The sequence below is a fragment of the Dunckerocampus dactyliophorus genome, chromosome 5 (assembly GCF_027744805.1).
Source record: "Dunckerocampus dactyliophorus isolate RoL2022-P2 chromosome 5, RoL_Ddac_1.1, whole genome shotgun sequence".
Lineage (NCBI taxonomy): Eukaryota > Metazoa > Chordata > Actinopteri > Syngnathiformes > Syngnathidae > Dunckerocampus > Dunckerocampus dactyliophorus.
In genome coordinates this window covers 7,263,834-7,279,182 of record NC_072823.1, presented here as the reverse complement: position 1 = coordinate 7,279,182, position 15,349 = coordinate 7,263,834, and the positions used below count along the sequence as shown (strand labels likewise).

At 39.8% G+C, this 15,349-nt stretch overlaps 1 protein-coding gene across 2 annotated transcripts in view; it reads right to left on the bottom strand.

Moving 5' to 3' along the window:
• osbpl5 (oxysterol binding protein-like 5) overlaps positions 1-15,349 on the bottom strand; it is a 41,912-nt gene that overhangs the window by 7,375 nt on the left and 19,188 nt on the right. Inside the window, exons 3-17 of one of the 2 annotated variants that reach the window (XM_054776208.1) lie at positions 11,090-11,235; positions 10,264-10,337; positions 9,808-9,888; positions 9,503-9,604; positions 7,848-8,051; positions 6,869-6,953; positions 6,614-6,776; positions 4,819-5,032; positions 4,496-4,680; positions 4,300-4,381; positions 2,421-2,519; positions 2,165-2,261; positions 1,135-1,233; positions 926-1,023; positions 755-844 (exon numbers count right to left, since the gene is read on the bottom strand). In XM_054776208.1, coding sequence (XP_054632183.1) covers positions 755-844; positions 926-1,023; positions 1,135-1,233; positions 2,165-2,261; positions 2,421-2,519; positions 4,300-4,381; positions 4,496-4,680; positions 4,819-5,032; positions 6,614-6,776; positions 6,869-6,953; positions 7,848-8,051; positions 9,503-9,604; positions 9,808-9,888; positions 10,264-10,337; positions 11,090-11,213 — 1,797 coding nt within the window. In that variant the 5' untranslated portion in view covers positions 11,214-11,235. Of the gene's footprint in view, positions 1-754; positions 845-925; positions 1,024-1,134; positions 1,234-2,164; positions 2,262-2,420; positions 2,520-4,299; positions 4,382-4,495; positions 4,681-4,818; positions 5,033-6,613; positions 6,777-6,868; positions 6,954-7,847; positions 8,052-9,502; positions 9,605-9,807; positions 9,889-10,263; positions 10,338-11,089; positions 11,238-15,349 lie in introns of those variants that run through there. The other variant, XM_054776209.1, reaches the window with a different exon arrangement.

Here is a 15,349-nt window from a genome sequence, read left to right as displayed (position 1 = left end):
CTCATCATTATGACTTTCCTATATCATAATTGTGACTTTTTATCTAGTACAATAATTTGGACTTTTCTGGTCGTAATTATGACTTTCTTATCTCATCTTCAATTTTCTTATCTCATAATTATGACTTACTATTGGAAAACTTTTTCTTTTAATGGCAGAAACGGGCTTCAATCCCAAATACATCTCTACAAAACAAATGCAAAAACCGAGTGTCTTTTTCACTAGCTGAATACAGTGCTTCTCCACAGGTCTTGTCCGTGCGGGTGGGTTGTGGGGGTAAGGGAGGGAGGAGGGCGGAGGGTAATGCATAATTGACCATGACGCAAAATTCGGTGTTTGTGTGCGAACGGGTAAAATAGAGCTTTTTGGTTTGCGTCACAAGAAATGTGCAACATGATCTCACATTTTTAAAGCTTATTTATCAAGGGAACATAAAGTTATTGACTTAGGGTTGTTGGATGGTTGTTGGATAACACATACAGGTGATTAAAAAAAAAAAAATTTATGATGTGTCGTGTGCTCCATGTACAGTAAGCGTGCACTGTCATTGTACATCTCTCAAAGAAATAATAATAAAAAGGTAGTGCCAAATTTTTCTATAGCAGTCCAAATTTAATTGTGGCGGGCCACAAAAATTAAATGAATGTATGAGAAACCACGGAATATGTATTTGTACCAGGGCGTTTAAGAAAGTGAGTTTTGTCACAATATGTAAACAACCTAGTGCCAGATATTCAACTAGAAAGGTACGCACCCAGTGTCCGTCCACTGTGGCAGCAAGCTCGTCCCCCACAAAGATCTTGCCACTTATCTGATTCACAGCACAGGAGCCTCCCAGGAAAGGCTGTGGCAAACAAAATCATAATGTCAAATTTTGTTCAAAGACTACAGGGCAGAAACTCAATAGCGAACGTTTCCTGCGTACCTTTAGTTTGAACTCCAGCTCGGTGAAACACTTTGTTTTCTCACACTCTATGGTAACCTTCCCACCCAGCTCTAGCGTCATAGTGCCATAAAGGATTCCTTTAGAAGACACACATGCAACGTGAGAATATCTCAGCACTATGCAAACTGAATTGGCAAAAATGAAATTATAATATTCCCGTACTGCTGTGAGTGGACAGATGTGGTTACCTTTGCAGTGAGCATAGGGCATGGTGATGACATATTCCTCCTCTCTGCTCAGAAACAGCAGTCGAGCTTTGCCGTCCAGAATGGCAGACAGAGAATTTCCTGTACCACAGAGAAAAGAACATGCTCAAGAAGCAAATTAAAAATGAAAAGTGTACAGTACAATGACAAACTATTTGCAGCAAAGAGTAGCATTTCAGTGCTCACGTGGGAACCTAATCCTCCTTTTATGACAAGTAAAAATGAACCTATCCCAAAATGTAACACGTTTACTAGGGATGGTCCAATCGATCGCCAACGATCAATATAAGCCGATTTCCGTAAAAAAAACATGTGATCGGCGTATGCCGATAAAGCCTTTCAAAGCCAAGCACAAAAATCGATGACCGTGCAGCAGCAAATCCTTCATGTCTGCTGTGTCATGTAGAGACGCGTCTCGTATTGAGCTTGCCACAGGCTATGCCAATTAATGCCAGCGTGTCTGATCACTCCCTGACCAAACCTATTGCCATTGGACAATTCTTGCATCGTTGTTTACACACTTTGCCTGTCTGTCACTGGCTGTACTTTACGTTGGTGGCAGCCAGCCAGCCAGCCAGCTCGCTAGCTAGCTAGAGTTATCTGCTTAACCTCTGGTCTTCGGATTCCAAATGTGACTTTTCACCACAGTGACATTTCGTTTCAAAAACAAGCCACGTGGTTAGTTTGGAGCTCGTGGAACACATACTACATACTAACTTTCCCAAGCATCACTGATTCTTGTCATTGAACTAATGATCTAATTGTCTAACAGGAACTTTGGCCAAATGCACTCATAAATAAATTAATCCATGTGATCAGTATCGGCCGATCTCACTCATGGATGATCGGTATAGAAATAGGCAGCATAAAACCCTGATTGGAGGAGCATCCCTAGATTACATTTTGTTGAATAAATGAATTGAGTGTCATGCATACAGCATGTCTGTCATCTATCCTTCTCTATTACGCATTGTAGGAGACAACTCGATACCAAGTGTAGTCTTCTGCGTACCGTAGAATTTGGACTTTGCCAGGATGCTTCCGCTGATTGAAAAACCATCCTTCCTATTGCAGACATAAAAGGCAGAGATGGGTGGATGGTGGGACACCTAGATGCGGAAAATGGGAAAGGTGGGTTGTAGAATCCATCTGATACATGTTTCTTTCAAACCTGGTACATTTCTAAAAGCGTGTGTGCAGTAGGTTTCACAAATTACTTGAGTCCTGTTCCTCAGATTTATGTGTAACAGCGATCACTGTGGTTTTACCTGCTCAGCTATGTAGAACGTACAGCTGTCACTTTGGGGGTGAGGCCAGCAGCAGCGAAAGGTTTCTCCCAATATTGGGTTGTAAGGCTTCTTTAAACCCTAGAAAATACAAAAAAAACCAAAACAAAGTATCAAGTTAGCTGAACAATACATGTATAGTTTATTTTACAGTTGGGTGTTGGAGCAATAATATCAAGCAATATTTCTTACACCAAAATATGAATATTTACAGCAAATCAAAATGAACGGGATGCACCGTGCTTTAGTCCCGCTCTTAAACTAATGCAATGACTTTAGTATGCCACAAGATGGCGATATACTTGCTGAAAACTTATCCTCATGCTTTGAGTCAGTTTTAGCATAAGTCTGGGGCGTCCAAACGTTTCCCAGGGAGAGAAACACACTGAAAATGAAAGGATGCCACTTGCTTGCACTGAGCTAAGAAGTTATATATATTTCAAGAAAAAAAACGCATCACGGCTTTGTGATATAGGTGAAAAAGTTTTCTAATTATTTCAACATAACATAATCTTTGTAAATTTTCTTCTCTTAATATTATGACTTTATTCCCATATTATTTTATTTTTTTCATTTATTTTTATGACTATAAAAAATAACTCTGTGCTACTAAAATTACATTATTTTTCCTCATAATATTGCAAGTTTATTCTCGTAAAAATATGTATAATATTTCAACTTTCTTCTTACATAATCTTTGTACATTTTCTTCTGATTATTGTAACCTCATAATATTATAGCTTTTTCTGCAACCCAATTTCCAAATGTTTATTTTAGTTTCGTTTGTTTCTCATAATATTAGGACTTTAAAAAATAACATTTTTCTTTCATATTTCAATTCTGTGCTACTAAAATGACGTTTTTCTTATAACATGACTTTATACTTGTAAAAGTGCGACTTTTTTCTCGTTAGAATACAATTTTTTCTTGTAATTTTTGACTTACTTCTCGTACATTTGCAGCTTTTTTTTCCCATTTCTGATGGTTTTTTTTGTTTTGTTTTTTAAATTGTCCAACTATTTCAACTTTCTTCTTGTAAAGTTTCTTTGCATAATATTAAGACTTTAATTCCAATAATATTTTCACTTTATTCCATGACATTACAAATTTTTCCCCCAACCTAATTTTCCAAATATTGCAGGATTATATCATACATTATATTATACATTATTATTAATATGAACTTCGTTTTTCCCCCAATATGTCAACTTTCTTCTTACATAATCTTCGTCAATTTTCTTCTCAGAATATTATAACCCATAGTATTATAACTTTTTCTGCAACCTAATTTTCCAAATGCTTTAACTTTTTGTTTCTCATTATATTATGACTTTAAATAACAAAATAAAACAATTTTTTTCTTTAATGATTCAACTTTCTGCTACTGGAAGGAAGTTATTTTTCCACATAATATTGCAACGTTATTCTAATAAAATCACAACTTTTTCATGTTAGACTACCTTAATATTTTGACTTTATTCTTGTAAAATTACTGCCGATTTTTCTATTTTTGCCGTTTCTTTTTTTCAGTTTCCTTATTCAATGATATTTTTAGAATGTGCGACGGGCCAATAAAGTAAGAGCTGCGCTCCACAAGGGGCCTTCCGGCCGCACTTTGGACGCCCCTGGCATAAGCAGAAACAAACCTTAAAATGTGGCAGGCATTTATAATTCGTCCTAACATTAGAATTAGACACAACCATTGCGCTAATGTATCATGAATGTATATGCTACTATTTGCTTGTTTCTTATTTAATGTTTCTTTTAAAATGCTTAATATAGTTATCAAAAGGGGGCATACAGTTGTCCTATGCTAAAGTACATATGTAATAAATGCCTTTTGAATGGAGCACACTCATACCTTGGGCTTTTTGTAAAAACCAGACAAGTACCATCTGAGCACCTGCTTCATCCGACCATATGCACTGTCCTCCAGTGTAGCTCTGTGGCAGATTGTTATAAAAAACAAACAAAAAAAACACAGGTGGTTAAGAAGAAATATACTATCGTGACACCAAAAAAAAAAGTGCTAAATTGTAGCGAGTAGAATTACTGACTGTGAAAGCAGATCGGCGTGATAGTAGTAGTCAGAGAGCTTGTCCAGAAAGGAGCGAGGCTCTAAAATGAAGGTGGGCAGCACCACCTTGGAGAGGTCCATGCCTGGCCGCAGTTGCTTTAAAATACCCCAGATCAGACCCTTGTTCTCCTCTGAAACAGTCTCCACCTGTGACGCTTCCCCAGCCTAACGTGACACACAAAAAACATACACTCTGCTGAAATGAGAATACTCATAAATCTGGATTTTTTTTTGTTGATTTTTTTTTAAACTCATTGTATGAACACAAGTGTAGTTCACACGGCTGTGTGCAAAGAATCTCACCTCAGCCATCTCTTCTGTACCCTGCTCCACATAAACTGTCCCCTGCGGCATGGGAGACACTGCCTCATCTGATTGGTCCACATCGCTCTCCTCTGTCAACCTTCCTCCATTATCAATTGCGGAGGCGTCCCAGTCATCGTGACCGTCGCGCTCTGATTTATCTGAAAATTCGTCATGGTCCATGTGGTTGCCGAGCAGTACAGATGCATTCAGCCTGTAACAGAAGAGATAATGACAGTAAGACGTGAGCGACATAAGCAGTAGCGGTTCTGGACACCTGGGGGCCCAAGCAGGATTTAGCCTGGATTAAAGAGTGTTTCGGGCCCCCACCAATGGCCACCGGGCCCTAAGCAGATGCTGCTTATTTTTGTTAGTACATATTGTCAGTATGACTCTTTATTTAATTTCCTTCCTTTCCAACTCCAGTTGTATTGTAAGAATTATGGCGTTGCACTGCACACAATCCCATCAGCCACTAGATGGCATATGTCAGGGGTGTCCAAAGTGCAGCCAGAGGGCTTCCTACTCCTTTTGGACATGTGGAACTGTGAAAAAAATTATTCATGAGATGTATTCCATTGTAATCTTCATGTTCAAATAAACTAAACTAAACCAAACCAAACCAAACCAAAATACCCAAGATGACACAGCAGAAAAATCACATTTCAGAACACCGTAAAATCACGGCATAATGAAACACTTAAACGCTCAGGAGCAGAAGCATCGACCCTTACCTTTAAACTAAAGTGTGCATAATATAACTTCTTACCAACAAGTCCCATTAAATAAGGTCAGGTCTCCTCCAACTTTTTATGCAAAAATTACTCGCTATGGTGGCGCTATGATGACTGCTACACACCTACGTGTACATTAAGGCGCGCTGTACGGAAACACAGTGGATAGTTCACATTCTCCACTGTCTTTCCTGCTTCTGTCAGCCATGTGATCCCATCTGCTGTTGTGATTGGCTACAACTGGTAGAACTTGATAAATGATTAGAGAGTGTATTCATCCACGTGGGAGGGCGTGGAGAAACTGGCTGTATCACGGGATGTTAACAGTATACAGCAGGAGTGTCCAAAGAGGAAATATGGAAAAGCTAAGGCCAAAGTTGATACTAATAATGGGCTTTTTCACCTTTATAACAAAGGTGAGATGCAGTTTTTTCCTCATAGCATATCTAGTGCAACCTCATAGCATATCTAGTGCATGTGTTGCTTCACAAAATATCAAAAGTGGCAAAAGTTGCATCCCTTCATTTTTCACTATGTGGCCCTTGCTGGAAAAAGTTTGGACACCCCTGGTATACAGGCTTTTTCACAATACAGTATTAAAATGAATACACTGAAATCATCCATGAACGCAAACTACAAGGAAGAGACAAATATGGGTGAACTGTCTTGTGCATGCACTGGCAAGCACACAACTTGAGCGACACAACTGATGCTGAGGGCAAACTTGGAGGTAACGGCTGAGATGGACTCTAGGGTAGTGATTCTCAGCCAGTGTGACATGAGAAATCATCAGGTGTGACGGGGAAAATTATCCAATTTCAATTAATTGGTACAAAATTGATTATTTATCACAAATAATACACCGGCAAATGCAAATGTTCTTCCACAAGATGGCAGAAGGTAATTCACCTGTTGCCATTCACTCAACAGAATAGGTCATGGCACACTTAGCGGTGTGCTGTGGAATTTTTCTAATGTAAAATACGTCCCTTGGCTCAACAAAGGTTGGAAACCCTGCTGCAGAGCATGCAGCTGCATCAGTGAGTGAGTGCATCACTTACTGCAAAAGCTCTGCGTCTGTGAGTGCGGTAGACTGCAAAAGATGGAGAAAATGGGAAGACTCTGAAGCGGTGCTGATATCTCCATCTTTTCCTGATTTGGCCGTTAGCTTGTAGAGGCTGGAGCAACTGAGTGCAATCTCCAGGGCATCCATCCAGCATCGACCTAAAGAGAAAAAAAAAGATTCAAAGAAAGAGTGTGTACAATACAAACAAACTAAGACTAAAACTGCTACGTTGACAAAAAGAACATCTCACCATCAGACTCAGAAGCAGCTCTGAAAATCAGGTAGTTGCTTGGTAAAGGCTGTGTGATGGATCCAACATTCTCTCCTTTGGGACCCTAATCATATGAATCAACAATCATGTCATGTAATCTGACTGAAACATAATAAAAATATGACCTACAGGTATACCAGGGGTGTCCAAACTTTTTCCATCCAGGGCCACAGAGTGAAAAATTAAAGGATGCAACTTTGCCCCTTTTGACATTTTGTAAAGCAACACATTTGGATATGTTAAAAAGTTAGATATATTTCAAGAAAAAACTGCATCTCAGCTTTGCTCAGCTGATATAAGTAAAAAAGCCTATTATTAGTATCAACTTTGCTCTTATCTCCCGTTTGTTTCTTGTAATTATAATATAATCATAATATTTTGACTTTACATTATAACTCCCCCGCCCCCCCCACATAACTTTCCCCTGTTTTTGTTTTCATAGTAATGACTTTAAAAATTTCTGCTAATTTAATATTTTAACATTACTGCTAATTTCAACTAACATTTCAACTTTGCTATTTTTCCTGATATTATGTTACTCGTAAAATTACAACTTTTCTTGTTAGATTACAACTTTTTTTTTTTTTTTTTTTAATGTTCATGTTACTTTGGACACCCCTGATTTATACGGACATTGTGAAAGGCTAATAAATGAATGACAGCAACCTACCACTATAATTTATAATGTCCATGGTATGGCACACTTATGTAGTTCATGGGCCTTTCTACGGTGTTTTTGGTAATATTTTACATTTTACATATATTCATGTACAGTATATGCACATGCATATGCATATGCATATACATGCACACACACACACTTTACAGTATATACAGTATCATTACAGAGACTCAAACAGGAAGAAATGGCACTGATCCAGCCATTCACAAGAAACAATATAAAACAGAAATTGGAGACCAACCAGTCGGGACTGCCCAGACTACAAACATGTCTGACCTTGACAGCCCAAATGGACTTGTCCAGTGGATGGTAAAGCTTGAAACAGAAGCCGTCCTTCTTTGAGGGCCTCTCGATGAGTTTGCAGGCACTCAGCAGGATGGTACCAACCCATTGGTCTGTTTTCGGGGTCTTATAGATCAAGAGAACTCCAGGCTTCAGGACACACCACAGCTTGGTCCAACTTTTTAAAGAGCCACGGATCTTAAAGACAGCAAAGAATTAGAAAGCGAGATATTACTATCACTTCAAAATGCTTGAAACTGACATTAACAACAAAGACTGTCTCAAGGTGGACGGATATACAGTTTGTCTTTGCACTGAGTAATGCATCATATGTTTTCACATGTATACCATTCATTTTTAATTCATCATAGGAGCTCAATTTCAACCCCATTTTGCTCGCAATATGTCCAAAATTATGACGGTTCACCTTTTGCCACAATTATGGTATGCTTGGCTTTATAAAAACACGCCTACAGAAGTCACTAAGGCCAACTACTAGGGGTACAACGGTTTTTGTGTTTTTATTTTACTATGTACTGTTCCTTTTTTTTTCCCAAAACATTTTGCACCGTGTGTGCTGGCAATAAGCCCTCCTTGCCACGTAATGTCCCATTTTCCACACTGCATAATTCGAGTGATGGACAGTCTGTCTAAACGCGAATGAAAAGGCGACAGAGAATAGGACAGAGTATATATCCGCGAGTATAGGCAACAACAGCCGCATGGGCCCCACCCGTCGACTTGGACCCAGCAGTTCTACACAGCCAACGGGCCCCCCTGCCTCGTGTCCCCCATTTAGAGGTGCGGTGCACCTGTTTTTGAACACTTCATCTGGGTAAAGGTACAAGGATGAGTGCATAAAATGAAAGCAAAGTGCTGCCATTGTTCTCATTCATTGTAACTATTAACGCTGCGCTTCAGGTAAGGAACTTTAAGGAATCAAATAATCATCCCCTTGTTCAAACTCCTACTGTTGCACTTGCACTTCCCTAAAAAGAAACACTTTGAACCAGGGGTGTCCAAAGTGAGCCCACGGGCCATTTTCGGCCCACAGCTTGTTCTTTGTTCATTCTAATGAGCTATTATTCCATATTACACTAATTTGCTTTGTCACCTATAACATACAGCTTATATAGCTAATAGTACAATATACCAACCTACATTGGATTAGTTTTGGCATCCTTAATGTACATATCAAAGTGGCCCCCCACATCCTTCCATTTTTCTGTATCCAATATCAGTATTTTCATTTTTCATTTGAGAATTTTGTTACTTTATTGCCAGTAGATTGCAAAACCTCATTTTTAAAACCACTGGATAATAATAATAATAATAATAATAATAATAATAATAATAATAAAGACAGGAAAAAAAGGTTCTCTTTGCGCACAAAATTTTTTTACCGAAACCACAGCCTAAATGCCGAGGAATGGACCGGACCGTACTGTGGGTTTCCTATACTGCTGCACCCCTACCAAGTACTGGCAGAAAATGGATATATGATCTAACAAAGAACCAATTTCACATAATTGCAGCTTAACAAGCTTTTCTTACTAAATGTATTTCTAAATCACGCCTAGAGCTGTCTGCTCATTTACTGAGTGGCTGTTGTGTTTGAGTGAAGCTTAGAAAGCTGTGCATGACTTCACCTTTAGCCAGTTGGACATAATGACAACACTCGGGTCCTTCAGCGCACTAAACAATTCTTTGGCTGCCCGTTTCTTTTCTTGCCGGTAATTCTGCTTTTGGACCTGACAAACAGGAAAATGATAGATTACTCATCAAACTTACAGTACAACCAACAATCTAAGAGTACAAACACTAGGCAGAAGCAGAGTTCATTAAAAGGAAACAACTCATACAGCTGTGGTGTCCAAAGTGCCGCACGGGGGCCATTTGCACCACAAAACAACAGGAAAAATGGGGGGTGGCAGTGGGGTGGGGTGGTCATTACCTTAAGAGACTCCTTTCGAGCAAGCTTTTCTGTCGGGGAGGGACAATCCTTCTCAAGACCATTAAACATCCTTGACTCAGACTGGAACAGGGACAGGAGAGATGCAACTTTTACTGATGAAGACATCAAACAAGACAGCAGAAACAAGAAAACTGAATCTTTGCCACAAAAATACTGTATGTCGTGACCACTTGATTCCAACAAATTGAGACAGGACGAAGGCAAACAAATTGAGACTGGACAAATACAACATAAGCGAAGAGGGGTAAGCATCAGGTCTAAAAATATATTAGTTTCACCTGAGGTTACTACATGACCTTGGTACAAACAATTCCATTCCACAGCTTTTAGGCGACTCCGCTACATTCATGTGCTGCACTCCCAGAAATTCTCAGGTAGATCAGGTTAAAGAGCATCACGCTGAGGGAATTGCCCAACCAGGAACTGTGTTCTTACCTTGCTGCCTGGTGACTGGGCAGGACTAAGTTCATTAGTCATCACTGAGAGATCGTGCCTGTCTGCCTCACTGCCTGGTGGGAACCCACAACACACAAGTCACACGTAGACACATGAACTTAGGCAGGCGGTCAGCTGACACACAATAAAAGCATGGCTATTGATCAGCTGTTAAGTCTAAGAATTCATTTGCAACAGGTTCTCTCTGGTTGTATATATTCTGAACCAACTCTGGTCTGATAAAGGACAATAAAGATGTACTTTTTTTTGGTAAACAAACTCTTCACTTGCACTAGACATGGGCCGCTGTGAGATTGTGATATCACGGATTCACGGTATTATAATTACAGCTCCAAAATGGGTTATTTTGAAATATCTTTATTGAAGTGGGAAAAAAACCCTTTCTGTTGAACAGTCATTTTGAAGCAGTATAATATAGAACATGACGGAAGTGGAATATATGTATTTAAAATAATTACGAAAAATACCTGAATTCTTTCTTAATAAATAAATCAAATGAAGTTGTTGATGCCGTCTACTGTGGCTAATCCTGCAACTCTAATAATACCATAAATATTTTCCTAGCAAAAAAAAAAAAAAAGAAGCAACGCAAAATGCAAATAAGGTAATGGTTTCAACGCATCAAAGCCCAGTTCCGGTTGCGAGAAATAGTGCGGGAGTGGATGTGTGGACCTTTACTTTCTCTCATACCGCAGGAATGATATCACGGCACATTTTAGTGGTTTTCAAACATTGACTTTCTCATACCGTCGTATACCTTGAAACCCGTAGCCTGCCTATGCCTTATTTGCACACGGCCGCTTACCTGGACTGAGGTTGTAGTCTCCAAAGGACAAGTTCCTGGTGAGGGGGCGGGGGTCGATTTTGGGTGGGGAAGTGGCATTTGGACACAGAGAAAGCCTCCGTTGGAATAAACTCTCCTCCTTCATCCTAACAATTAGCACATGCCCTCTGAGGAAAGACAAAGAATAGAAAGACAAAAGTAGTTAATGAATACAAGTTAAATAGTCACTTCTGTCTCTTGTATCTCCTTTTATTCGGGCCACAATGTACAGTGCCAGTCTCTATATATGACACAGCAATTGGTAGTGACAAGCACTTCAGGCTCCACATTGTCAGTGACTGAAGACAGCGTCACTTCATGTTCAATCCCCCATCACTCTCCCAACAAATACACCACCACCAGGCTTCCCCATCGTCCTATATAAACAGACCTGAGCCTCCAGAATGGCTACGCATAAAGCAGAGTGCTGCTGTTTTCAAGTGCCTCCACATCCACATGTGTGCAATTAGCTAATGGGTTGTGTGTATTCATGAGGGAAAATGCAACCAATTGTTAATTTTTGATTAAGGCAGACACAATGGAACCTCAATTTGCCCCACCCTGACTCCTTCCTCTCAGCGTGGTTAATCTCCCTTGTCCTCCACCCCCTTGTCTTTTCCTCCAATCATCTGAGAACACACTGACAAAATGCTACCTATTTATAGCATGTTTTTAACAACTGCTGAGGGTCATGGCTGTCAGTATGTTACCATTACAGTTTTTACAAATGCTGCTGGTAAAACTGCAAAACACAAAGGGTCATGGAGCATTGCAAGCTACAAGTATGTCGAGAGCAGGGGATCTCAACTGGTCTCAACTTGGGACCCACATTTACAAATAATCATTTAGTCGTGACCCACTTTTATTTCATTTTTATTTGTATATATTTTTAAATAATTTTTTAGACTTTTATTTAATTCATTACATTCAATACATTTCCACACATTTATTTAAGTCACTTATTTTTTTTTAAAAAAACGTATTACTTTATTAATGTATTTATTTAATTTATTTTTTTTTTTATGCCAATGTCATCTTTTAAAACATTAGGACACATAATTACATGTGCAAAGTGCACTTTAGAGGAATTTTTTAAGGCTTTTTGGAAAATCAGGAAGAACATAACTGAATGCATACAAATAATGCATCAATTAAAATTAAATCTCAAAATTAAAATATATACAATAAAGGAAGATGATTAAAATATTTGTATATTTTATTTTACGTTAAAAAAGAAAAAGTCAGACATCTCCAGCACAGGTTGGAGATTACACATTTTTGTGCGACCTACCCAAAATGGATGCTCGACCCACCAGTTGAGAACCTCTGGTTTGGCTGCGAGACCCACCATCACCCCAGAATGACAAGTGGCGACCCAAATTTCTGAAATCTTTCAACTAAATTTTTTTTCATGTATGTGTAGCATACGGGGAGTTACTACCCAAGGTTACCCAGTAACCCAGCTACCCAGTGCTTGTAATGTGGGTAGAGCTTTGCCTGTAGTGTGTCAGTGTTACTTTGACACCCACACAGTCCCCTGTTCGTGCAGTTGTGTTGTGTGTTCCATTTGTGTTGACTTGTTGGTTTTGTTCACACTGCGAGTTGGATAGGCGTTTGTGTTGATGACCTCATGTCCACGTGTACTGGGTTGGAAGACAGTACTTGCTGGCTAATTGCTGCAAATAAAGAGAACTTTAAGGATCTTGTGTCTGCCGCCTTTAGGGGTATTAACAGACGACTATTGCAATAAGAATACCCTACAGAATAAGAGCATTATTTTTTCCCCAAGCAAAAGACCCGTGACCCACCAATGGAGAATCACTGGTTTAGATCACACTGTGGTCTACAAAGATCAATCATTTATTTCATTCCGCCTTCATTTATTGGACATTTTATGAAAAAAAGTGGATATTACATCTACGGCAGTAGTATTCACTCCTATGGGTTGGCCTTCTACACAGATATTGGAATGTTTACTTTCATTCAGTGACGTTGGACGAGTGAACCGCTTATGGAGGGTCGACATCAAGGCTGTGTGTGGGACAGCCTGTTTTTTGCACACCAACTTCACTTAAGCCGGCACACATTAAGCACATAAGGAGAACTGGTGGTCCACTCTTTCATCGACTCATTCTCTGCACCTCCGAGATCTTTTTCTCATCTTTAAAAAGGCAGCGAGGGAAATGGGATACCAACAAAGTTAGGTTGTTGATTCTAACACAGAAGCCTTATTTGTCCTTTTTAAGGAGGGCTATAAATAGAAACCCAATGCTGCAGTGCATGTGTGGCTGAGACCAGCTTACATGGAATGCTCTTGTTGAAGATTTCGCAGCACACAGAACTGTCTTTAAAACTACACAGAAATCCAAACACACACAAACACAACAGGCCCTGAGGGACACTATATGGAGGTTAGACAAGCACAGCTGGTCGTCACAAATGCAGGGTACAATTTTTGAAAAATAACCTCTATAAGCAGTCTAGACTGAGCATGAGTGTGGTATCCATGCATGCATTATGTTTGTGTTGCGAATGCATGTCAGTTGTCCATATATGGAGGACATGCTGGTGCTTGCCACATGCGTTTGTTGATACTCTGTGCTTGCCATTTTGCTGCACGCCGAATAGGCATTGGCCAAAATAGCCATATTGCGATATGACAGTGTTGTCTTTCACAGTACAATACCGATATACAGTCATGGCAGATATCCTGTTTGGTATTGGGTTCACAAGAACCAGATGGGATTTTTAACAATTTTAAGAAAAGAACAATGAAAAAAATTTGGCTGAAAGCTTTTATTTATTTAACTGACTCACAAAACAGCCACACAGCCAGGAGATCGGGAAGATCTGGGTTCGAATCTCCGTTGGGAATCTCTGCGTGGAGTTTGCATGTTCTCCCCGTGCGTGCGTGGGTTTTCTCCGGGTGCTCCGGTTTCCTCCCACGTTCCAAAAACATGCACGGTTAACTAGCGACTCTAAATTGTCCATACATATGAATGTAAGTGTGAATGGTTGTTTGTTCGCCCTGCGATTGACTGGCGACCAGTCCATGGCTGTTTATGGCTATTTAAGGTGTTATGGCGGCAAAGAACCGCGACTGGCGAAACTCATTGCCAACGCGTACAAAACCTTGCACACGGGCGGCAACGAACAGCTGTGGCCAGTGACACACTGACATGGCAAGTATTTGTTTCCTCTATGTTTACCTGAGAGAGAGAGAGAACTGATAGCATCCTGTCCGCTCATTGGTTTGTCAATGAAACTCGCACCGATTGGTCCTTGTCTGGGCGACAGCGATGAAAATGTGAACATCTTTCAACTTTCTGAAATCGCAAGCATGCTAATGCATAATGACATGCACAAGCACAAAACTCAATACGCATGAATTTCACGTGTCGCATGGCAGGACAGAAACTTGCGATAACCGCTCTGTCATGCAAGTTCCATTGAAAATGAACGGACTAGAGGCGATGTCGCCTCCTGTGTGTGGAGCCCATTTCTACATACAGTGTATAATAGTTCTTAAGTGGTGTCATTTTTAATTGTGTAGTTTAAATTATTGTTACTTTTGGCCTGAATCTGGCATCCTTCGCAAGAACGGTTGTGCAATTCGTGCTATATATATATATATATCTGGCATCCTTCGCAAGAACGGTTGTGCAATTCGTGCTCTATATACAGTATATATATATATATACACACACACACACACACACACACACACACACTGTGGCCACTTTTAATCTTATAACGCTAGAGGAGCAGTTGATACAGAAAAAAATACTTGAATACACAAATTGTTGTAACCTCTTTGACATCCACTATTGACACCCCTGCTCTAAGCGGTTATAACCCACCTACCAACCCTTCAACTGATCTTCTGTAATAATAAAACAACTGCACACAATCACAACTGAGCTCAACCTACTGTATGTACAGTACACATGACCTCAAGTTCACGAGCAAAGGCTAACATCCACCTCGAGTAGCAATGCCTGCTAAACTGCAGCAGCTCTGCTAATATTTACCCAACGATACGAGCACCTTGTGGAAAAGATAAGAGTAAAGCAGCAGCACCTGCCCACTCAATACCACACATTCCTGTGTCAAACATTAACCTTGAACTATGAATAGGATGACAATAACAACAGGCAAAATGTCTGACCTACAGTTGCTCCAGCAGGTTACAAGAACAAATTTGTGTCATTGTGTCACATGAGGAATTTGATTTATTCATTA